The sequence below is a fragment of the Dermacentor albipictus genome, chromosome 4 (assembly GCF_038994185.2).
Source record: "Dermacentor albipictus isolate Rhodes 1998 colony chromosome 4, USDA_Dalb.pri_finalv2, whole genome shotgun sequence".
Classification (NCBI taxonomy): Eukaryota; Metazoa; Arthropoda; class Arachnida; order Ixodida; family Ixodidae; genus Dermacentor; species Dermacentor albipictus.
The window spans coordinates 85,555,589-85,581,516 of NC_091824.1; the positions used below are offsets into that span (position 1 = coordinate 85,555,589).

General features: G+C 46.0%; 1 protein-coding gene across 4 annotated transcripts in view; it reads left to right on the plus strand.

Annotated features, from left to right (window-relative positions):
• LOC135901160 (mothers against decapentaplegic homolog 3-like) overlaps positions 1-25,928 on the plus strand; it is a 74,016-nt gene that overhangs the window by 24,075 nt on the left and 24,013 nt on the right. For 3 of the 4 annotated variants that reach the window (XM_065430819.1, XM_065430821.2, XM_065430822.2), the window contains exons 6-8: positions 7,685-7,897; positions 11,866-12,003; positions 15,121-15,427. In XM_065430819.1, coding sequence (XP_065286891.1) covers positions 7,685-7,897; positions 11,866-12,003; positions 15,121-15,389 — 620 coding nt within the window. In that variant the 3' untranslated portion in view covers positions 15,390-15,427. Of the gene's footprint in view, positions 1-7,684; positions 7,898-11,865; positions 12,004-15,120; positions 15,428-17,783; positions 17,904-25,928 lie in introns of those variants that run through there. The other variant, XM_065430820.2, reaches the window with a different exon arrangement.

Genomic DNA, 25,928 nt, shown 5'->3' on the forward strand with positions numbered 1-25,928 from the left:
AACAACAGCCAGGCAAGTATCACACATTGTACATAGAGGATCTTCTTGCGCTCTGCCACCGTGCGAGTTCATCTATGTCAGAGTCGGACAAAGTATGCCACATTGTAAAAGGCATTAGAACAGTCACCTTCTATGCCGTTGCCACCGAGAACCTCGCTACAATCGCTGACATAGTCACAGTGTGTCGGTGCCTGGACGAACTTGAGTCTGTTCGCCTTCAGCCGGACGTTGGAATATATGCTTCTATGGAGGACCCACAACTGCGTATCACGATAAGAACAATGATACGCAAAGAATTACAAGCAATGGGCTTGTCATTGCTGTCTGTGTGCCCCAGTCTGCCTTCTGGCGCAGCCTTGCGTGATGTCATCAGAATGTAACTGGCGTCCTTGACCTACTCTGTGCACGTGCAACCCTCCATCTCTCATCCCCTCCCAGCATATGCACAAGTTGTTGCCTCGCCTCCAGGCAACACCAACTCAACGGTGGCACTAACAATGTATGCGTTCGTTGCTGCCTTACCTCCACTGGACATACTGTCCATGCCAACTGAGCCTTCGTTGGCCCATGTGACTGCACTGGATCCCAGAGTACCTAGCACTATGTGCTAGGTACTCTGGGATCCAGTGCAGTACTCGCCGGTATCCAGTATCCAGTACTCGCCGCCTCAAACCGGCACACAAGCACGCAGATCCGCTAGCAGTCATAGCCACCACCACAGCAATGCTAGGCCTAGCTGCTTCGAGGTTTGGTATTAAGCTTCTTACCGTTCTGTACCGTGATTTTCATTGAACGCTGCTGTCAGCAATGGCACCGACATCACTTTTGTGGTCATCGCGATTGGCTTCGAAGTTCGCAAAGCATGACACGTTGCATAATGCTGGTCCCCGAAAGTCAGCTTCACCTCATTACAGTAATGGTACGCTGTGAAGCATAACAAGTATGGGAAGGGGCAACTGTCACGGGACACAGTATGTATTATGCACGTGTGCACCTGCCATCTTCTGTCACAATACGAGCAACGATATGCCTAATAAGTACTGGCAGGCCTTCACAGCTTTTTCGGGCATGCCTGTGGCGATTTTAGCCCTTAAGGGCTGTAAAAGACATGCATTCATTTTTTCGGATGTTTTCACGGCCCCAATGGAGTCCGAAAAATCGGACACTGACTGCACAACTGTCCAAGAGGATGCTTCAAATAGTCTGTGTGGCGAACGCGCAGCTGAAAGAGAACAAGAAGACAAAAGACCTACGCATTGAGAAATGAATGGGAAAGGAAGCATGCCGCAGCTTCTTTTGAAGGAGCTTGCACTCTAAAAGCAAAGTGTTGGCTGACACCAAGATGTAGGTGTCCCTCATACACGCAAAAAAACTTTTTAGAACAGTGAAACGCAACACTGAGGCGTTGTGCGCGGACTGAGAGTATGTCAGGACAATTTAGGTTGACTTGCCAGCTGTTGCGAGAGAATCTCTCTTGTGATAAAGTTCAGGCCTCATACCAATTAGCTTGCTGTCACTTGATAGAAATACAGTCGCGGACTGTTTATTCGGACCTCACGGGGACTGCGAAGTGTCCGAATAAACAGGTGTCCAAAAAAGCAGATTAAGAAAAAAAAAATGAAATCCTTTATTTCCATGCACTTATTTGGGCTTGGCAGTAGGCTTGAAATCGTGAATGCGCCATTGCACGCTGTTCTGTTTATGTGCAATCAAATAAGCCTGAATCTCGGAAAGGGTTGTACGGTCACTATAGGCCGCGTGTTTAGTATTGCAGGCTGTGTAATCTCGATTTTCAGTGAGCCGTTGGAGCAAGAGGCAGGCGAAGCATTCGCTCCCTGCTGCAGGCACTTTTCATGATAGCGTCTTCCCAGTGCAGGCGACGCTATCAGCCGCAGGGACGGAGTGCACACGAAAGCATGGACGGCTTTGCTTAAGGGTGCACCTGGGTCTCTGGGACTGAAAATTGGCCCAAAATTCGAATTTTCAATTTTTATTTTCTGCGTTCCTGACGCGTTTTCATGCCTATCTCCAAAATTTGGTGAGCAAATACCGCATAGTTCTTCCATTATCGTGATGTAAAGATGCGAGTCTGCAAGCGTTGCTCTTGAAATAGGGGCGAATTGCGCCCGATTTTCGTTGCGAATAACTTATAACTACGCGCTCTGCCAGCGCCATTTTGCTATCATTCGAAAGCACACATTTTTTGTTTTCTTTATCCATCCGGCACTGCGGTTATGAAAAAAGCAACAGCAAGAAAAATTCGCCGCGCACACTATTATTGGTCGGTTTGAGCATGTGACCAAGATGGCGAGTCACAATTGGCTCCAAGGACCACGAGCGCTCAAACGACGAAAACGGCTACCATTTCGTCTTAGTCTCGCGACTGCAATGCTGGATATGCTGGAGGTCCGACAAGGTTTCATTTCGTTAATTGTTATGAGTGGAAACGTACGAGACGGAAGAAACTCCTGAAAGCGATTCCGTCGTCGCAGTCGGCACAGGATACCCAGCAGCTCACCCGCCGTGGTTGCTCAGTGGCTATGGTGTTAGGCTGCTGAGCACGAGGTCGCGGGATCGAATCCCGGCCACGGCGGCCGCATTTCGATGGGGACGAAATGCGAAAACACCCGTGTACTTAGATTTAGGTGCACGTTAAAGAACCCCAGGTAGTCGAAATTTCCGGAGTCCTCCACTACGGCGTGCCTCATAATCAGCAAGTGGTTTTGGCGCGTAAAACCCCATAACTTTTTTACCCAGAAGCTCGCCACTGAAGTCGTATCGCCACCGAACATCAATGCCTCGACTGCTTTGCCGGATCACGCATATCCACACGCCGATTACACTCACGTAAGAATTGAACACGGCTGTCGTAACTAAAGAGCAAGTGGACAAGAGCACATGAGAAAGCTACGCTTGACAAGATTGCATTTACGATGGCCACAGAGCAAAAGATTTGGCGTTTTGTTGAAAATCCGACTGCCAATAGTGTAACAGCCTCGGTCGCGAAGCCCGCTACTCCATACGTTGTCGTTGGACTTGCAGCAGTGAACGATTTTCTGGGCATTTTCTCGTGCAATACTTGCAGTGGTTCTGCGTAGCTGGTGCGGAGCGATCAGGATTACGGTTTTACTACTAAACTCGCTGGTTTGCGAGGTCTGCGGTGAAGTTGCGTCGGGATGGAGTTCACGGGAATTGATGGCCCGAAAACATGCTATCCTTTTGCAGTGAATGTACTTGCAGTGCATGCTATGTTGTCAATTGGCAAAGGCTAATTGGCCATGAATTATACCTAGTGCCTACTGATGGCCTTTGGTGCCGTGTTTTCAAACTTTCTTTCAATATATCGGTTCTGAAATCTCTTTTGTTGTTTTCTCAAAACCACAATTTTGATGAAGATGCCGTATTGGAGGTGCATTATCTCTGCTTCCACTTGTGCTATCACTGTAATTCTGTTTTTTTCCAGAAAGGCAAGTCTGTGTAGAATGCAAATACACAAAATGACTTTGTTGCATTTATTAGAAATATTTCAAAAAATTTTTCTTTTTTTAGCAGTTAGATGGATTTCCCTCACTGAAGTTTGCAATGTTCTCATTTGATATAAAATTGGGTTAGAACACCATACATGCTTATTTGCACTCTTCGTTAGTTCCACATCATTTTCGTTTGTCAATATTTATTATGCCATGTACAGTTTGGTAGAAAGCTTGCCTCCAAGCAAATTATGCAATCAAGCTTAATCTCTTCAATTTCGGGAAGGTTATTTAATTTACTCTGCAAGAAAAATGGATGTATATTTAAAACTAGCACATTGAAATACATAAACTCGGCAAGTTTCATCAATATCGACAAAGCGTTTTAAAAAATGTTTTCAGGTGCAGGGTCGCCCCTTCATTCGTACCACCGACGTGAAGATATCGTCAGCATGGCATGAAAGCGTATCATTGGTCACCAACTCCCAAATTAATCAAAATGAATTGCTTTTTTCTATTGCATGATAATTCGGATAATTCTGCAGTCCTTTCCGCATAAGAAAAAATTGATCGGCGACTGCACTTGTTTACATGAAAGGTTGAATTTCAATACAACAAAATTTCGATGCAACGAAACAAATCGCCGATTTTACTGACTTTGTTATATCGAGATTTAATTGTAGTTGGCAGCCAACATTGTCTATTATCAATCTTGTGAAAACAGTACAGTGAAACCTTTTTAAACCGTAGTTGGCCGGAGCTCGGAAAAACTACGTACTAAACGGTAGTACTGTTTAACCAAAATAGCATGAGATCGCCCACACACCTGTCGAAAACGGAACTCAGACAGAGTGCGAGGAAAGGGGAAAAAACATGCAGTTTTTATTCACTTCGCGCGACAAAAGTGTTATTTTTGTTTGATGTGTGGCGGCCTAGCACGACGGCAGCGGCCTCAAACTTACTGAAGCTGCGTGCCAGCTTTTCAGCCAGCCCCCTCTTCTCGGCAAACACTCGCATGGCAGATTCCTCGTTGGCGTTACGTATTCTCCATGCACGCGCGCAGTAGTGCTGCAAAAGTCCCGGGGGCGCATTTTCTTTGCTGGGTGCCGGAGTTATGAATACTTTTCGTTTGGAATAGAGTTACGTTATCGCGCCCGTGTTCTCGTCGCGACGATTACATTCATGGGGCTGACGTAACGCGTAGCTTCTGCCACTGTCGGGCCTGAATCGCCCGTGCTGTCGCTTTCCGTGTCGTCCTTATCACTGTCGCTAGGCGACACTTCGGCAACAACAGAGGCAACGATGGCGAAAAGTCGAACCTCGTAGCTGACATGTCTTCGCGATCGCAGCAGCGCTGCCGAGCAACTTCTTGGCATTCCAAATGCCACACACTGTAGTCAACAGCAGATCCTTGTCGCGTGCCAACACCGACTTCTCCGTGTCACGTTCGATAGCACGGACAATGTCTAATTTTTATTCTACGCTGAGCACCCGGCGTCTTTTTTATCCGAGCTTCGGAATGACGGAGTCCTCGCTTGCGCGACGCCATAACGCTCTCTGGTACGGCGTCGAAATGATGTTGATGTTGATGTGGCTTCACGCGCAAACGCACAGGGCGCTTGGAGGCCTTTGTTCCGATCTCTGAGGCTTGTTGTTCTGCCGGGCCGCCCGATGGAGACGACGCACCGCCGTGTTTGCGCGCCGAAAAGTTGAAACGCTACGTTTTAAGGGGGGACACGGGTCTTTAGACCCAAAATATCGTAAAAAAACGAATTTTGGAAAATAGCATTTCTCTAATCTACATCTACTATTCTCCCTATCTGCCAAGTTTCAAATCTCGTAAGGTCATATTTCAGCCGTACGAACAATTTAAAAACAGATGGGGCACCTGATTTTTCGCGTGTGTCGACGCGAAAACGACACACATTCAATGACGCCGCGCTCGCGTACTAGTGCCTTGAGGGCGGCCATCTTGGTCTCGTTTGAAAGAACGCGGTTTCAGCTTCAAATATCGCGCGTTGCCGCTTCGTTAGGCTTGCTGGTTCAATACAAAAACTGGCGGCAAAAATAGATGAAACGCGCGTTCTCATTCGCTGTCGCATGCACGTGACGAGATAACGCCACGTGATTGGCTGGGCGCACTCCCGAGCTGTCTGCTAGCCGCAGCAGAGGCGCACGCGAGACGCCATGTTCGATGCGATCGTTGTGTGAGTACGCGCGACGATGCCTCCTCCGCTCCGAAAGTTTGACTCTAAGCACAAGTATGGAAAGAAAAGGAAGAAGTCCATGCTCAACAACTTCAAAAAACGCCCCACCGCGTCGCAAGTGGTTGAGGACGAGCCACCAACGGCGTCAAGCGACGGAACTGATGGAGCCGACCGAGTGCTAGGCCTAGGTAGTGCGACAACGAGTAGGTGCGACGAAAACGCCAGCCGCGTCCGTCGTGACACCGTTATGCTGACGCCTTCAGATTTGGAGGTAATCGACATGAGATCCGACGAGAAACTACAATAGCTCGCGTCAACCGCAGCAGTGAGCCGTAAGTCGGAGATCTTGTCCGCTGGCGATGTCGCGGCCGGCCCGCTTGACGACGCAGTTTTCACCGTGGTGTGCCTGGAATCGGTGAACGCACTGCTGGAGCATATGAATTGTAATACATGCGGCGGTAGCGCGAAAATCAGCCGGAAGGAGCGCGAATATGGCCTTGCAGTAAGTCTGGTGCTCATATGCTCGAAATGCGGCGACAAAGCGTCAGCGTGGAGCTCGCCGCGTGTGAATGGGACTCAGAAAGTGAATCCGTTTACCGTCAATATTCTGGCTGCGCGCGCAATGCAAAGCACCGGCAATCGGCAAACTGCGTTCAATGATATTTTCGCAACAATGAATATATCGCACCGCGGGCTCCATACGAAAACGTGGCAGGGGTACGTCAAAACGAAGTTGACGCCCGCCGCGACCCGCGCAGCTGAGACGCTTACAACAGAATGCGCGAAGTCGGTCCGGCAGCTTTACAGCCAATTAAACTTCGGCAACCCGGGCAACGTCGCTGTATCGTACGACGGGTCTTGGATGACTCGCGGGCACAGTTCGCACATCGGTGTCAGCGCTGGTGAAAAGTGTATGCAGCGCATGGAGGAAAAAGACCGGTGCCGATCAGCCGCATCTGAACACAAGCGTGCATCGGCAGAAAATGTGCAGTGCTTGTTCAAAAAGCGCCACAGAGGCACAAATGCCCAAATTGACTATGCCCCAGGAGCCTACTAATGTTTTGGGAATGTGTATGTGCACACATTTGTGACTCTTCACAATTAAATGTGACATTTATTTGTTTTCTTGATTTTCTCGAAATGCTAATTTTACCCACCCAGCAAGACATTTACTGTGATATATCAGTAGCTATCATAGATATAGTACTAATTTTTTTTTGTAGCATGAAGCTAGATGTTTGGAGCACCAAACATAGGAAACAGTTTTTCAATTTTCTTTGTTTAAAGTTTTTAAAATTTGTCTTTTGTCTGACTAAAGCATGGCCATGTTCAGAACAATGAAGTTCAGTGCACTATAAAGTAGGAAATATTGATCCAACCATAAAAGTTCTTCCTATGTTGTGAAGCTTGTGCTTTCTTCTATTGGACCATATGTCATTTGTCTATTTTTGTGCAGCGGTTATTTGTCTATTGTAGTAAGAAAAAAGACACCGTAAAATACATTGTTTTCTTAATTAGGTATTGAAATAATGAACCTACAGAAAAAATAATTGCATTTTTAGAATCAGGAGAAGAAACTAAATAAGCATGCCAATTTTTATCAAGTTTGGGTTATAAATAAATAATGATAACTTTTAATCACCATGTCCCCCCTTAACCGATGTGTATGCAATAAGCTGGTACGGTTTATGCGAATACAAAATACATTATGTTCAATGGCCACTGAGTCGGGGATTTGACTTTACTACTTTTAAAACGAAAATACTGTTTAAGCGGGTACGGTTTAACGAGGTTTTACTGTATTCACAAGTTGCACCTTTAACTGGCTGCAAAAACAGGAAGACAAGAAATTTGTGTAGGGCAGATAAACTGAATGTGGCACAAATAGCACTTGACAGTGCTATTTGTGCCAAATTGTCATTAAGATAATTTCTACAGCGTGGTGTGAATTGGTAAACATTCTGTTGATATCCTGTGCGGAAAACAACTCTCACCACTGTTATGCAGAAGTGCAGCCGGTGACGTACACGGAGCCGGCTTTCTGGTGCTCCATCTCGTACTACGAGCTCAACACGCGGGTTGGGGAGACGTTCCACGCTTCACAGCCCTCCCTCACCGTTGACGGCTTCACAGACCCCTCGAGCTCGGAACGGTTCTGCCTCGGTCTCCTGTCCAACGTCAACCGCAACTCGGTCGTTGAACAGACCCGCAAACACATTGGTGGGTTTCATGCTATTCCTCCAATGAAACTGCTGCCACCCTCCTGTGGTGGCGTAGTGGCTTTGGTGTTGTGCTACTAAGCCAGAGGGCACGAGATCAAATCTTACGCATGGCTGCTGCATTTTGATAGGGCGGAATTTAAAGCCATCCAAGCAGTATGTGTTGCGAGCATTGTGTCGCAACACCGAGCATGTGCGAGCTGGGTGTTTTGGCGGATGGGCGGAGGCGTAAACTAAAGCCCCTCCATACCACTACCGCTGTGATGAAGGGGGCGGGGGGTAAACGTGAGTGGCCTGAGCAGCCTGTATGGTGCAGCCACTTGGTGGCGCAGAGCTTAACTAGCCACAGAGCTACTATTGCTGTAACCACATTTAAAAAGACGTGTTCACGATTACACTCCTGTCGAAAATTTACGCCAAAAGCAAAGCAGGATACACTTGGTTACTGCCATATTATCTCAGAGTTTGTATCGTTGAGCTCTGTGCTACCAGGTGGCTGCACCGTGCACGACGTGGTTGTTCACGTTTGTGCCTCTGCTCACCCGGTGAAACGCCCAGTCCACTTCTGCCTGCGCTTACCTGAATAGCATATACGCTAAAACTCTGCTGATGTTGTAGTACCGTATTTACTCAAATCTAACATGCACTTTTTTCCGCTAAAAACGACTCCAAAAAATTGCGTGCACATTAGAATCGAGTACGACCCTAAATTTGCGTTACCATATCGCCATCAGCATTTCAAAATGGCCGCCTCGTACGTGCTTCAAGCCTAGCTGCCGTAGCTTCCTCCATGTGCTATAGTACATGTGCTTAGGCATTAGTCCACTGTCTGTCTTCCCGTTTTCTGTGTTTGCTCTATCATAGTCTCCTAGATAGCTTCTGTGCTTGCTGGATGAACGGCGAATCAATGGGAAGTGGCCAGAACTATGGCAGTAGTGCCACTTACATAGGGTGGTCTCGAGCACACGTTTACAGTTTTGGTGCTAACTGCTGACAAAAAAAATGCTGTGTGCATCAATAAAAGAGCAGCAGCATACTTCTGCTTGCCGAATTATTAGCAAAGCAATAAAAAAAGCAGCCGCTGTTGGAACTTCCGCTGGGGGGTGCCACTTGCATTGGGGTATCCAGCTAGGTCACTCCACTCAGGCGCGCTATTTGAACCGCCTGCAACTGCCACTCAGAACCATTATTATGGGAAGAGTGCAGACAACTTTGGTCATCTGCTGCCGCTACTCTGCGGCAGTGCTGTACCATAATCGCCTAGCGCTCTGTTAGGGTTGTTGCTACGCTTAACATGCTGGCTCAGCGTACGTAAGTGGCGCCTCCATAGACGATCGCCGTTTTGCATTCATTTGACAGGCACAGAAGTTATCTAGAGGGCTATGGCTCTATCAGCATGAAGTGCTGAGTTAATCATGATGCCCCATTTAAAAGGAAAGTGATCATGTGTGTGGAGATGGATGGAAATCGAGCTGCATCACGGGCGTTCGGAGTACCCGAAACTTGCATGCGGGACTGGCGCAAAACAGAAGACGGTTTTCGCTAGCAAAGCAACACAGTGGACTGAAGCAGGACATATTTGGGACGATCCACTTGGGAGATGGATAAAATAGTTCAAGTCTATAGAGATTTATACAGTACCAGTGGCAACCACGACGATAATGGAAGAGAGAATAGTCTAGCGGAGTTCGAAATCCCACAGGTACCGCCGGAAGAAGTAAAGGAAGCCTTGGGAGCTATGCAAAGGAGGAAGGCAGCTGGGGAAGATCAGGTAACAGCAGATTTGTTGAAGGATGGTCGGCAGATTGTTCTAGAGAAACTGGCCACCCTGTATACCCAATGCGTGATGACCTCGAGCGTACCGTAATCTTGGAAGAACGCTAACATAATCCTAATCCATAAGAAAGGGGACGCCAAAGACTTGAAAAATTATAGACCGATCAGCTTACTGTCCGTTGCCTACAAACTATTGACTAAGGTAATCGCAAATAGAATCAGGAACACCTTAGACTTCTGTCAAGCAAAGGACCAGGCAGGATTCCGTAAAGGCTACTCAACAATAGATCATATTCACACTATCAATCAGGTGATAGAGAAATGTGCGGAATATAACCAACCCTTATATGTAGCTTTCATTGATTACGAGAAAGCGTTTGATTCTGTCGAAACCTCAGCAGTCATGGAGGCATTACGGAATCAGGGTGTAGACGAGCTGTACCTAAAAATACTGAAAGATATCTATAGCGGCTCCACAGCCACCGTAGTCCTCCATAAAGAAAACAAAATCGCAATAAAGAAAGGCGTCAGGCAGGGAGATACAATCTCTCCAATGCTATTCACAGCGTGCTTACAGGAGGTATTCAGAGACCTGGAGTGGGAAGAATTCGGTATAAGAGTTAATGGAGAATATCTTAGTAACTTGCAATTGGCTTATGATATTGCCTTGCTTAGTAACTCAGGGGGCCAATTGCAATGCATGCTCACTGACCTGGAGAGGCAAAGCAGGAGTGTGGGTCTCAAAATTATTCTGCAAAAAACTAAAGTAATGTTTACCAGTCTCGAAAGAGAACAGCAGTTTACGATATGTAGCGAAGTACTGGTAGTGGTAAGGGAATACATCTACTTAGGGCAGGTAGTGACCGGGGATCCGGATCATGAGACTGAAATAACCAGAAGAATAAGAATGGGCTGGGGTGCGTTTGGCAGGCATTCTCAAATCATGAACAGCACGTTGTCGCTATCCCTCATGAGAAAAGTATATAGCAGCTGTGTCTTACCAGTACTCACGTATGGGGCAGAAACCTGGGGGCTTACGAAAAGGGTTCTACTCAAATTGAGGACGACGCGACGAGCTATGGAAAGAAGAATGATGGCTGTAACGTTAAGGGATAAGAAAAGAGCAGATTGGGTGAGGGAACAAAGGCGAGTTAATGACATCTTAGTTGAAATCAAGAAAAAGAAATGGGCATGGGCAGGACATGTAATGAGGAGGGAAGATAACCGATGGTCATTAAGGGTTACGGACTGGATTCCAAGGGAAGGGAAGCGTAGCAGGGGGCGGCAGAAAGTTAGGTGGGCGGATGAGATTAAGAAGTTTGCATGGACAACATGGCCACTATTAGTACATGACCGGCGTAGTTGGAGAAGTATGAGAGAGGCCTTTGCCCTGCAGTGGGCGTAACCAGGCTGATGATGATGGGATGTGTGAAGTTCCACCATTTCACAAGATACTGTGGCCCTAATATTGTATAGAGTGGACTTTGGATATAACAAACATTTTTCTTTAGATTTTTATGGTCTGTTGTAACGAGCATTGACTGTATAACGAAGTAAATGAAATTCTCCTTGAAATCTCCATAGAGCTTCATGTTCAGTACATGTAATAATGGTTATGATTAAGTAATTCTGGCTCCTCCTTCAACTTTGTTATAATTAGGTTTTACTTTACTAATAAGTTGCCTTTTTCTTTGCCTTCAGTCGCAGTTCCACTTTAGGTTGCTGTTTGCATATTCTGTGCACAGTCTTGCGCACTGTCATGATTTTGGTATGGCTGCAAGCGACACCTCGTCTCTTGGCCACTGCTCAAGTGTTTCTTCTGATTGCATTTCTTTTTGTGATGAAATATATTTTTAGGAGAAAAAGTTGATAGGTGTAAATTTTGCTGGACATTTTTCCTGATCTCTTACTGTATAGAGTACTGTTCTGCACAGTGGAATCTCGTTGATACAGTGCTTACGGGGAACCAGCAAATAAAACATTCCATCCAAAAATTGTACTATACCAAGCAACAGACACGTTGTGAAACTTTGTAAAAATGTCTACTATGCCCCCTCTCATGGTCGTATTTGTGGGATGTTTGCGAATTGTAAAGTTTTTAAGGTTAGCAGATAAGAGCCCGTTTGACTCCTGTCTACATTTGTTGATGTTGAAGGTGCAAGAGACCCATTCAGTTTCCTTAATCTTTTTCAGGGCGTGGCGTGCGCTTGTACTACATTGGTGGTGAAGTGTTTGCAGAGTGCCTGAGCGACAGCAGCATCTTTGTGCAAAGCCCCAACTGCAACCAGCGGTACGGATGGCACCCTGCTACGGTGTGCAAGATACCTCCAGGTGAGCCCTCAAGCTCCCTATGCAGCTGCTGTGGTCTGTTACAGGTTTGGAATCTGGCAATATAGCCTGTAAGGAAATTAAAAGCCCACTGCCAGTGAAATTTCACATTTGCTAAATTTGTTATAAATGAGAAGCATATACGACTAAACCAACCAAGAGGTGTTCAAAACCCGACAGCCATAACGCACTTTGCCTATGGGCTTCGAGATTGGTTTTCGTGACTCTGAGGGTGCCGTCGTTGATGAGTGCAATGCAGACACTACTTCTTGTTATTAATTAGCTTGTCCAATGTGGACAAGCTACAGTAAACTCTCAGTTGTACGAACGTCAGTTTATCAAATACCATAAAAACCGGAATATAAGTCGAACTTTTTTTCAAAAAACCATTGCGAAAAGTCGACCCTCGTCTTATATACCGGAAAAACTATGGAAGTCTTGCAACAATGGGCGGATGAAGTAAAGAGCCGCCATCAGCAGCAGCGCGGCGGGGCGACATTGTGGCACCGCCAATTTGCATTTACATTGTCACAAAGTTATATTGGTTAAAGGCTGCTTTTTCACATTTTGTTTCAATATGAGTGGAAGCCGATGGCAATTCACCATCGCCTTCAAGAAAAAGGCGATTGAGTGTGCGGAAGCCCACGGCAACCTCGCGGCACAGCACGCATTTGGAGTATCCGAAAAGAGCATTCGGTACTGGTGGAGGCAGAAGCAGCAAACCAGCAGAAAACGTCATTTCGTGGGTGGACCGCAGAACTGGAAGACAAGGTTGCGGAGTTTGTCCTGGAGATGCTTGTAAGATCGCTGCCTTTGACTGCCGAATGCATCCGTTTGAAAGCAGTAGAGATCGCGCGCGCCTCTGGACTGAGCAGCGAGAAGCACTCGTCATCCGACTCTAGTTCGGATGACTTTGATCAAAGGCATTGCTCTGATTCTGAGTAGTGCTTGCGCACTTCATACCCTTCTGTGTACTGTACACCTGGCCAATATTTAACAGTATTGCGTGACCATCGACCCTCGTGTTTGTCAGCACCTTATCATTACGGCACGGAGCGGCAAAATAGCGAAAGTAAGCGCATGTGTACGCATGCGTGTATCTCGCTTGTTTCACCACTCAGTGCCGTTAATAAGGTGCTGCCAAGCACGCGGGTCGATGGTCGCGCGATACTGTTAAAAATTGGCCGGGTGCACATGCGAGCAGCATTTAAATAAATACTGTCACCATTGTGCATGAGTCGCATTGGTTCCAAGGTAAGGGTGTCTTTTGCCATTGAAAAAGATTTTTTTCATTTTTAGAATTCGTTAGTTGGGGTATCGACCTATATTCCGGTCCGACCTATAGTCCAGTTTTTACTGTATTTCAGGATAACAAACTTTTTAAAAATCCCCGGCAGTTTTCTTATAAATTCTATGCAAAAATGTTTCACTTAAACGAATTTCAGAACAGTCAGTATTTTAGTTTAACGAACTCGCTCGGAGGTTCAAGGCTTATTTTTACAATCAGTTCAACGAAGTTTTGCGCCCTGCACTGCAGGCGCAACTGATGCCCGCCTTAATCAAACCGCTGCTACAGTGCCCCTGGGGCAAAGCGGCGATCTGTCACACCACAAACCACATGGTGTTTTTTCCGACCAGCTAGTCGTGGCATGATCGTCCTCTCTTTCTTTCCAGTCTCGTCGGTTCTGCGTGTGCACACAAACGACCCACGTGGTGTGTTTTTCATTGTCTCCTGTCAGCCTTCTAGTTTTAAATAACAACAGCAATTCGCGCGCCCACTTTCGGGATGAGTGCCACAAAACGGAAGCACTTGTCTCTCTCGGACAAGCTGGAAATCCTTCAGTGCCTGGACAATGGTCAAAAGCAAATGTACGTTGCAAAGGACTATGGAATTGCACCGTCGATGTTGTCAACAATTGTGAAAAACAAAGATCGAAGCTTGAAGGAGAAACTTCGATGAACCCTGCCAGGAAACGACTCTGCATGGGGTACTTCAAAGAAGTGGACGGTGCCATTGTGGTATGGCTTTGCGACGTACGATCTCAAAACATTCCAGTGTCCGGACCGATGATACAGGGCAAAGCGAAGGAATTTGCTTTTTATCTGGACGTTCGCAGCTTCGAAGCAAGCAGTGGATGGCTTACACGATTTCGACCGACCGGATGCCGACCAAGAGGCAGCGACGGCAGCGATTGCACGGCTTTGCTTCAACCGCTCAACTTGGGCATCATTAAAAACTTGAAGGTGGAGTACCGACGGCGGCTGGTTCAGCGGATTTTGATTAATCTGAGCGTTGGCAGCAATGCCCCCATCAGGCAGGCGGCTGAGATGGTGACAGGCTCCTGGTGGTCAGTAACTCCGGCTGCCATTAGAAACTGCTGGCAGAAATCTGGCCTTTCCCCCCTGAGCAATGAATGCGAGCCTGAAGAACAGCGCGACGAGATGATAGACTTCGCGATGTGGACAGAGATCTGTCATCAGCTGGAGGCCGATAGCAATACTTTGAAGACTATGCACAGTGTGACAGTGCACTGATTACCTGTGCTTGGCAGACAGATCTCCTCGTAGAGAAAGAGCATAGCCCCCAAGATGTAACATGAAAAAAGAAAGAAAAAATGCACACGCCCGCACACACACACCCCGCATTCGGGTTACGTCCCCCCAATGGCTTGTGTACCCCTAATCTGTATCTTCTTTCTTGAAGGTCTTAAGAGAGGGAGAGAACCGACCTGCAATAGAGGTCTTGGCCATGCCTGGCAAAGGCGCAAGCGCCTCTCTCCAGTCGGGCCTAAACAAAAGGTCGCAGATGGAAAGAGCAAAGCTGCGTGGCCTGTGCTGTGACGCCAGCATTGCCAACATGTTCCCGCGCACTAGCGTTCTCCCCAACCACGATGACACGGAGTTTGGATGATCACTGGTGGTGCGGATTTCAGTATGAATTAGCGGGATGCATTACATATTGCTTTCAATACATTGTTGGACGGACCGCAGAGGCTACTTTGAATTATCCAAAATTTTCCTATTAACGAGTTGTGAATTAAGCTTTTACTTTAGTAGTGCAAGCAGCAGCAGAAAAATTACCCTGTTTTCCTGTTCTTCTCTTGGCCCTCCCTCTCCCAGGCTGCAACCTGAAGATCTTCAACAACCAGGAGTTTGCGGCCCTGCTGACAACGTCGGTGTCTCGGGGCTTCGAGGCGGTGTACCAGCTCACACGCATGTGTACCATCCGCATGAGCTTTGTGAAGGGCTGGGGTGCCGAGTACCGGCGTCAGACAGTCACCTCCACCCCATGCTGGGTCGAGCTTCACCTCAACGGCCCCCTGCAGTGGCTCGACCGTGTCCTCACCCAAATGGGGTCGCCCCGGATGCCCTGCAGTTCCATGTCGTGAACTCCTCCTGTCGCCTCTTCCCGACGTAGCGGTTAGCGGTGCGTCCTGTCTCAGGCGTGTGTGTGCGTGTGTGCGTGTGTGGTTTTGCAGTTGTTTTTTTTTTTCTTCACTCTCTCGTGTGTGCCTGTTGCGTTGTTAGAGGGGCGGTAAGAGGCGGTTTTTTGTAAGCGCAGCATTTGTCGCTTTTCTGCTCACCGGTGGGGCAGGGGTGGACCCACTGTTTTTCTTTTGGCTAGCAATTGCTGTAGAAGCTGCGTGAATGGGAAAACATGCCTCACATGATAGTTACTGGCATGGGGGCAATGTAACACTGTTACGATTGTCATGCAAATGCTCGAGGCAGTGAACTCTTAAGCCCAGACCACCAGTCTGCTTGCTGGCCTGTGCTAGCTTGTGCCTTGCGAGGAATCGCGGTTTGCATCTACAAGAGACGCGTGTGCCCACTTGGCTCAATCATAGCTGTTTTGACAAATCTTGTACTTTGTTATTCACCGTGCTTCAAAATGCTGAAATACTGATAAATTCAATTGTTTTATTTTTAGAGCTGTAGACCAGCACAAAAAGTCAAGGAAAAGCACATTCTTGCCTGACAGAAATCTGCCTCACCAAGTGTTGATTGTACCACATGGAATCGAGGCACGTGGAAATGCAAGGCAGCCAGGGCCTGTTATCCCTCTGGAACAAATATCATTGCTTGTGCTGCACACGGATGCATACAATCGGTCTCGCACCATCTGCGCATATATAGGTGCGGCGCCTGCACAAGCTTTCGCACACTGGCAAGCATATGTGTGGTTTGGCCATTAGACATCATTTCCACGCACACACTATTCCATAATAGGGAGAGGAGGTGGTGATTGCAAGCATTGCATCACCTTTGGCATATTTGCTCTGTTGTTTCCTGAACGAGCATTATCGTTTTTCTGGTTAGTGAGTGTGGGGCTACTTAAATGGAGAACTAGATTTGTGCAATCACATTATTTTGAGTTTCCCATACGTTCGAGGAGCTGTTCGATGAGGGGCCCGATATTGTGGCTGCTTTGTGAACAGGCCAGATCCGGTAGCAGCAAAAAGCTGAAAGACAGAATTGTAGGAGTGTAAACTGAGAAACAAAAAAATGAAAGCTTGTGCTTTTTGTCTTTGTTCATGCATTATCTTATTTTTTTGTAACTATAGGCATGAAGGCTTTCTTGTCATTGACAAAAGTGTGCAATGCTTCTCAAAATATTAGTGAGTATAGTTAAACTTAAGAAAAGTTGTTGCAGTTTCACATCACTGAATCAATGTTTTCCTCTTCTTGCAGCTGAGACAAATACACGAGGAATTTCTGGGCAGCACGTGGTTATGTTAAATGATGTCGTGGTTCTTAAGATGGCCAAATCGAGATTTTGATATGTTAATACTTGAGAACGTGTTGTTCTGTGCCCACGTCATTGCTCGTTGATACTTGCACATGTTGTAATTGTTGAGTAGCCTTTTGCTTTTTATGATTTAGTGTGTCCTTTTGGGTGAATAATGTGGAAGCGGTGCTTGACTCCCCATTTTCTGCCGCACCATATTGTAGTACCCGCAACTGCCATTTTCTTCTTGTCTGCCTAACCGGTTAATTCTAGGATGTCGTAACACTTGCCTGTGGTTATATTATTGAGGATTATTGTTAGATCTTTGCTAGTAGCATTTTTTTTTCCTTGCTTGCTGTTATGTCACAATGCGTGCATCCGGTACAGCTTTTGACTCGTGAGCCTGACCAGCTGGGAGAGAATCCACAACAAAGGCTGGACTTTAGATGGTATAGTTAACTTGCGTACTGTGTAAGATTTCTCAGTTTTAAAAGCCGCCCATGCCCCTCGTGTATGACTGCACTTTTCTTTTTGTGTGTGTGCGAGTGCATGAAAATTATGCTGCAAGAAAATTTCTCAATGGGGAATTCTGAGAAGCCCTCTTTTTAACTGATCAAAATTGCAAGGGTGTTGAATGCGGCTGCTCTGCGGGAGAGCCCTGGTTCTGTTGGCATTCAGCTTGCCCCCCCTCTCACCCCCCCCCCCCCGTCCTCCTTTTGTGTGCCTGTGTGTGTGCGCACTGGTTCGACTTGTTACACCTGCGTTTAGTTGTCACGAAACTTCCCTAGAAGGGCAGTGGTCCCAGGATGTCGCAGCGCCTAGCACTGTTTTCATCAAAACACATTTTTTGGAGGGGGTGCTTCGTTTGCATTCGGAGGCTTGTGCAGGCTGGTGCTGATATGTGTCGCCCCTTGGGAGCGCGTTTAAGCAAGCTTTGGTTCTGAGCCGCGTGTGCTTGTTTTTCTGCATTGGGAGCCAGGATTGAAGTTCCAAGGTGTCGGGAAACAAGTTTACCATGCGTGTTTGTGTTTTTCTTTCTTCAAAAATGTTCCAGCTATCATTTGCAAGGTCATGGAGTCAAGGTTGTTCCTTTGTGTGTCGTTTCTGGGACACCGAGAGCAGTGACAGAGAGACCTTGTCCCTGTTCAAAATTGCCTCTGCACAGCTTATTCGGGTTAGTGTGCAACAAATGTGCAGCATACTTCTGGCCTGCGACCTGTTCTTGGTTAGCTTCTTAACTGCTAAAGGACTGATTATGGTGCAAGCTAAAAGTTACAGAAACATTGTACTGATCACAATCTTGCAGGAAGCGCATCATTTGACCTGTAGGTTATAAATGTCATGTTTGCACAAACACTCCTAAAAAGGGAAGTCTTTGTGGTAAGCAATGTCATTCCTTTGTAATATCACAAGTTTTTGTTTACAGTGTAATGTGATGCACACAGTGAGACTGAGGGGGTATACTACACTCATTTTGATGAAACAGGGTATATACTATAGCTCCTCCATTTCCCTCCCGTTACTGTGTACATTCACTGACAGTTGTAAATGAGAATGTAACCCCTTTTCTGTAAAGGTGTTGCCAACATGCCTCACCTGCATTACTCCATTCTCTTGTAGCATTTGTGAGTGCTGCTTTTGCTTGGAGGGAAAGGACTGCCGAGAATTTGAGGTGATCCTGGAATTGAGGATTATGGTCGGGCAATGTATGCCATACTGTTGCGAAACGTGGGTGAAGACTCCACAGTGAGAGAATGTCGCGCTGTCATGGCAGGCAAGGCAATAGAGTTTTAGCTTGCCCAATATTTCGGTAAATGGAGGTAAACTGGGTGTTTTACTGGTTGAGTGGAGGCCTGAACATGATTGGTTGGAGCGGTGCAGTCATCTGGCGGCACAGAGCTCAACCATACAGAGACAGAGCTAATGTTGCAGTAACCAAGTGTATTCTTTTTCGCTGCTGATCTAACTTTTTGCATAATTGTGTCACAATTCACTGCTGCCGAAAATTTACCCCAGCAGCGAAGTAGAGTACACTTGGTTGATGCAATGTTAGCTCTATGTTGGTCTGGTTCAGCTCTGTGCCACCAGGTAACGCCACCTGTCAAGTCGCTCCTGTTCATGCCTCTCGTCCATTCGGTAAAACGCCCAGTCTGCCTGCGTTTACTGGATTACTGGACAAGCTAAAACCCTCTAATGAAAGCATTTTGCAAGCAGTAATGTCATTCAGCATTTTTGGTGGGCTCGCTGCTTATCATCCCAAAAACCTGCTTGCTACTTTCTTGAAACCTGCTTTTTGTAGCATTGTGAGCGCTATGGTTTTTTGTGTGGCTTGTTCTTTCTCCACTGATGCCGTAGTTTCAGACCTTCATTTGATTCCTTGTCGATTATCACTGACCCGCGGGATGTAATGCAGCCTTTAATGAGTCAATCATGTATTATTTTATTTCCTAGGGTTTCTTGGCTCTTTATATGTGCTCCTCTACTGTGCCATACTTTAGGTCAAGCTTACAAACACTGCTGTATGTGCATGTCCATTTTTTTTCCCCCCTATGGTGTCTTAGCTTTGACATGTTACGCTAAGTAACCTCGTGTCCAGTGCCAGATTTAGTAACGATTCTTCTCCGAACCCATTCTTTTCACTTCTTTGTTCCTGGCTGTCACACTCGCCTTCACACGCCATTTATGCCATGATCAGCCACTCTGTGTACTTGTCACAGGCCTACCCGTGCTTTAACAAGTCATGTTTGTTTGGATGTGATACTGGGCACAACGGAGGAAAAGCAATTATCTGAAGGAAATAATCCTTACAAAATATGGCCCCAGGGTTCTTTCTTCAAGTCATTTACGAGTGCACTTGTCTTTGTTTGCGAGTTGCACGGGCCTATATGCCATGTGCAGTAGAACAGTGGCTCATGTTCTTCTGGCTTGGAGCATAGGAGGCAAGAGGTGTAGGTCATTTTAGGTCCATTTGTTTTCAAGAATGAATATTCAAGGGGGAGGTTGCAGTGTGCTGCTATTAATGTATGCATGCAGCAGCTCTGGGGCTCACAGGTTATGCAGCTGCCTATGCTAATGAAATGCAACCAGGGATTTTGGTTCGGCAGTCATGCGCACTTTTTTGTGGCTGCTTTTGTCAAATGTGCAAGTCTATTGCAGTGGTTGGAGAGGCGACTATGATCCTCCCTAAGCTTCCTGCAGGGTAATGGACAATTTATTCTGGTGATGATTTTTACACTGGCGTGTTGCGAAGGCAGTTTTGGTTTCATGTGCAATTGCATCGTGCAGGCAGTTTTCGCTCCAGTTTTCTAAAAAAAATAAAAAGGTGTGTATTATAATCGGGTAAATACCGTAATCAGACATTGTGAGCTACGGTTATTTCTTGAAAATCTTCTTTAAGGTAGACTCAGAATAGGCATTTTTGATGGAGATAACATGTGCTCAACACATTCAGTGTCTCTTAAGCCCCGCTGAGACAGACCCTGCCACTAAATAGGCTGAGACTTGGTTTAACATAGGGGCCAGGTGCGTGTGTACCGACTGGTCAAGTTCGAATTACCTGGCAAAGGCCAATTTTAGTATTGAAATTATGGAAGTTTGGGCCCATAGAAATGCAGGCATGGGCACCGGCCAGGACCTTCTGTTGGTATTGAATTAACTGGAGTTGAATTAACAGAAGTCTACTATACTAATCAACCCTCGTCAAAGAGTTTACCATGCTAGAAACTGTTAATATTAATTTCGTTTCTTGCTGCACTTGGTGTGCAGCAAGACAAAAGGAGGCTTACCATGGACCCAAAAAGGATGTTTGTCCGTTGATTCAACCATGATTCATTTATGTTCAGTGATTCAACTACTTTATCTACAATTTAACAACTCTGGCAACAATGTATACTGAACAATCTTTCTCAGGCCTCAGAGGATTAATGTATAGAATCGATGGAAAAGAATTCTTTGTAATACAGTTGCTGGGCAACAAAATGTGATGGCAGGTGCTGCAAAAGTTTGGCGATGGAGTGTCAGTGTGCTTTGGCACCATCTGCAAGAAACAGTTTCTTGTAATCTGCTTTCTGTTTTTAATATCTTTTCATTGCTTTGGTAGAGCAGTTGGTGGAAGCACCTTTTGGAACTTAGTCATTTTCAAGGCGTTGTGTTCGGTATAGGTTCGGCTCCATGCTGAACTTGGGGACTCTGTGCTGTGATCGTTAGTTTTTTTGGGCATACTTTCATTTTCTTGTACAGTGCTGGGAGAATTTGTTGCCTCGTGCCATTGTTTTTCTGTTCTCCGCCGTTGAGATTGCTTCCGCGCAGGCACGGTCGCTGTACTGCAGGCTTGAGCTCTTGCTGCAGTCGTCGCAAAACTTCCTTGTGCTTTTTAGTTTCCTGTGGCAAGTGGTGAGCCGCTGTATTGCTAGCCTTATGAACTAAGACGCATTTCTAGATGGGAATGTGACTGTTCATCAAGGTAGTGCTGTTTGTGTGATCACATTGCGCAGTAAGTTGCTTCCTGCTAATATGGTTCAAGTAGCTTTGCTGTCCAGATTTTTTTGCCCATGCTAAAGTTACTGGCTTACTAAAGAAGTGGTGTAATTGGGACTTCGAGTGCTCTTTCCTTCTTGTAGGCATTGGTTGGCAGTGTTAGTTTTGATTAGGAAGGCAAACTTGAGGTTGTCCACTCGCCAAGCGTGTACCGACTACATTAGTTCACTTGAACTCTACTTTTGTCGTGAAAAACTTCATAAAGGTGCAAGTTTTATTGTTTAAAGTTAATGTGTGCACCATTACCCTAAATGGTAGTTGCAGCTGTGGTAGTGTTGATTTTGCGGTTATGTTGTCTTAGGTCAGAGGTAACTTTGATGAGAGCAAAATTTACAGGAGCAGCCTACAGATGGACTGTGGCACCAGGTGGCATGTTGTATGTGTTATAACTTAATGAATGCCTGGCACTTCAGCTACCTATAAATTGCTCCTGGCAATTTTACTCTGATAGGTGGCATCCAAATCGCACTTCTCAATGGTGGCTCCTCGGAGTAAGACACCAATCGCGAACGCCATGCTTTTTGTGCAGTGCACGTAATGGGAGAGATTGAGGGAGCTGGAAATCGTGTCATGGCTGTCATGTTCAGACATCATATCTATGGATGTTACCTCTAGGCCTTATGGAATGTGACCAAAGCATCAGCACCAGCATGGTTGTTACTATAGACATTCTATAATGAGCAGTCCGTGCACCAGGGGCCGCCACCAACTCACCGCTATTCCAAGCATTCTGAACCGAGAGCGAGCAGGCATCAGCTGTCGCTCCAGCAACATTTCGTTGAGGGTCCAGGAATCGTTTAGTGCTACTGTTGTTTAAAATGTGAAAGAGCAGCGGAAAGACGGGATATCCTCTATCATGAAGTGAAATAACAGAGGCAGAAACATGATGGTGGGAAGCTGACTGGAAAACTAAATGCAAATAAGTTGCACAAGGAACAGATGAGGAGAAGTGCTACTACCAACTGCTCATTCCTGTCAACACCCACGGGAATAAGGGAATAAACAGTTGATAGTAACTCTTGTCCTCGTCTGTTCTATGTGTCTTGGTGTAATTAATTCAACCTTAGTTTTGCAGTCAACATGTTAGACCAGCTAGCCAAAAGGTTGTCCTGTGCAAAAAGAGACCGCGTACGAGCTTCATCTGCCTCAGCTGCACAAGAAGTACCTGTATTTACGACTGTTTGTCATGCACGCGTTTCTGCAAGGCCAGTACAACAAGCTCTTATCGCCAGTGCTGAATAGCCAACCATCAACGACTGCCAGGCTAACACCACCTGCAGCAACAATGCAGCATTTCTGCCACCGCTCGCACAAAATTTCACAAAATGTTGAGCTTTAGTGAGCATGCAAGTCATCTTTATGTCCGCCCTGTACAAGCGTAACTGACATACTTCAGCAACTTCACCCCTTCTGTTACAGCAAAGTCAAATGTGAAAAAAATAGATGGGCATGCACTGCAAGTTTTCTTCCTGTGCTGGAAATTAAACAGCGAGTGAGCGAGTGAATTGCAGCACTTTTGTTCATGTGGATGCGAATACATTTTAATCTGCACTGTAGGTCATCAGGTAACCTTTCCCAAGTTATCTGATCAGCAGCGTTGGCGACAAGAATTACACAGTCTGAATCGACCACCAATTGTGGGAGCAGATCACGAACGCATTTTTTTGCTAGTGACACTCATGCCCATTTCCAAATGAAATTACACATACAGTTGACTACAGAAGGCGCACAGCTGTAACAGCCCTACAAATCTACCACTGGTAAGACTAGAATATAAAGGGCAAAAGCAAACGTCGGGCTGCTACATTCGTCACCTTCAGCACAGACAATGAATAAACCAAGGGTACATTTGCACTGTGTCTGCAGCTTTGGCCAAAGTCTTATGTTGTCTACCCACTCACTGCTCACCATGGTGGCCAAAAAAGTGGCCGTCTAAGTCGTGCCCGAGGCCGCCGTGGCCTTTGTAAACAAGCAAGCAAACATCGATCGGTAGGGGCCCAGTGGCAGGCGCTGTGATGTGAGAAGATATGGCGGTGCCCATGGTGTGGTGCTGTTGTAAAGGTCCTGGATGATAACACGTGTTGCCTTTAAATGTAAAAATATGCTGCTTTATGTAAATACTACCTTCATAAGAGTGTAGGTTTAACTACCTTTCTGTACTTTTACAGTTATGGTTGCTATAGTGTGCGCATTAAGCTTTGGAAATTAGACAGTTTTAGCAAGGCATGAATAATTCGCTCTGCTCGAATGCATATTTCAGTATTGACTGCAAGCAGTAGCCATGAGGAAACCTTTCAGTTTTGCATATACAGTGCCTATGTCAGCAGTGGAATATGAAAGGGAAAAATTTGTGATCCACCCGACTGCAGCACAAGGCTATACAAAAGAAACCCATATGGCTTTCTCGGAAAGTAAGTTCACCTTACCCTGCTTGTTGCTTTGCAGCTATGTTAACTGTGTAGCCCTTGTACATTTATAGCAAGCAGTTATTGAAACAGTTTTGGAAGGTATGCGCAACATTCAACACCTACACATTATTGACAGCAAAGAGCTACCAGTATTCCTTAGGTTGTTTTGTCTCGGTAGTCTTACAGCAGCAGCTGTACAGCAAAATCTGCAATTATACTCTACGTTTTGCTGTATGATGGGAAACCATGCAGTTCTTTTTCGTGCCTGAGCATGCCAATTTGAGCAGAGTGAACTGGGCGAAGCTGGCAGCATAAGTAGTCTACTATTAGGGGGGGGGTTAGATAGAAAAAGAACCCGGGACTTCGTAGCATTGATAGAGGTGCTTCGGTTAACACTTACTTGTCCAAATAGCTGGCATGCATTGTTGCAGACAGATTTACTAGGAGACACCACATTTGTTCTCATTGTGCGGCTTCTGCTTCTTGCACACAGCTTCCGTTTGCGGTATGCCAGTTCTGCAAGTTTGTGTGTATGCTGGTTTCTGACCGTGTGGAATTAAACGGTTGACGATGAACTTTCCAGCGTGAGAACATTGGAACTGGTCTAGGCTGGTAGCTAGTAGAATTTACTTGGGCAGTTGCACCAAGGTGGGACTGAGTCCAGACGCTGTTTTGAAATTGTTAATCTAGTGTGCACCAAGTGCATGCATACCTAGTCAATTACCGATACCTGGATGCAGGCTCGGCCGTTTCCAGTATGCGCTATTACGTTGATCATTTCTCTGGGGACAGTTTGCTGTTCTGAAATCAAAAGAAGCTCCTTTCTTTTACGTGGGGGTTTAGTTTTTCATGAGTCTGTATTGGCGGTGACCAGTTTTTTGGGAGATCCTTTTTCTCCTTTTCTTTTTCCGTTGTGCTGCAACTGTGTGTGTGCAATACTTGAGAGCCACTTTACCGTTTTCCTGTTTGCCCCGAAATACCTTATAGCTGATTATTTCTTGTGGCTGCATCTCCATGTGCGCTGTTTACGTTTGTCGAAACATTGTGGATAAGAGTTGCTTGGGTCGTTGAGTGGCCACCAAGGTGAATTGCTTGTGCACTGTCTGCCAATTGCATAGTCACTTGAAACCTGGTGCAACAGATTTGCGACAGTGTGCTGCAAACTCATGTGTCGTGTCGACTACTGTCTTCTGTGGAGGCTGACATCCAAACTTTTTGAGATGGCCATTTAACAAGCTGCCGAGACAAGCAAAGGAGTAGATACTGTTATCCATCCATCATTTTCCCATCGCACTAAGCATTATAATTAGTTTTCCTTCATAGTTAGTAGCTATGGCGTTCATGTGCAGGGCACAAGGATGCGGGTTCGATACCCAGCTGTTTTGCCAACATTTCGGTAGGGGCGGAATACTGAAACAGCCATTTCCAAACATGGGTGCACATTGGAGAGCACCAAGCAATCAAAATTTGTAGAGCCCTCCAATATTGTTTTGTTGTACTCAAGAATGCGATGGAGAACCATCTGGACCGGTTAAGTAAATAGTGTAGCGATTATAAATCTTGTAACTGACGAGGACAACGAATTTGACATTACGGTGCACATATGTGAACCTTGTGCACAACACATGAAAGGGAAAATTGTCACCGCTAAAACAGCTTACGTATTCTTGAATATGCGATGAAGTGACTTCGCATAGATGGGGCGAAAGCAACCATCCATTTTTGAGCTCCATGCGAAGTCGCTTCATTACGTTACATGTAAATTCACCAGTTTATGACAAGATTTATAACTGCTATATGAATATTTTTGTGTGCGTCATCTATAGCATACACTAATGTAACGATGTCAGGAAAAGCGTTGCACTTCTGTCTCTTCATTTTTGGTTAGCCAGGGATTACCACAGTGCACACAGAAATACAGCGCAGTGTTGTGCCCATTTTGCACTGTGTTTTTGTGTCTGCGTTAGTCATTAAGTGCAAGTCACCTGAATTCACTAGCTGTAAGGTGTGAGCTAGATGGGGAGTACTCTCTTCGTACTCTCGAAATAAGCCAAGCAATTGGAAGATTGTACAGCAAGCGCACTTAGGTTGCCATTAGCCTGTCTTGGATGCCTACCAGAAGTCTTTATACTTCCAGCATTATATTGATGTCCAACATTGGTTTTCACCATTGCTTGTGAAATTCAGTCCACATGCATTGTAGGTTGCCTGCTGGCCAGGGTTTGCGTCAATGAAGGATGTGATGTGAATTGCTT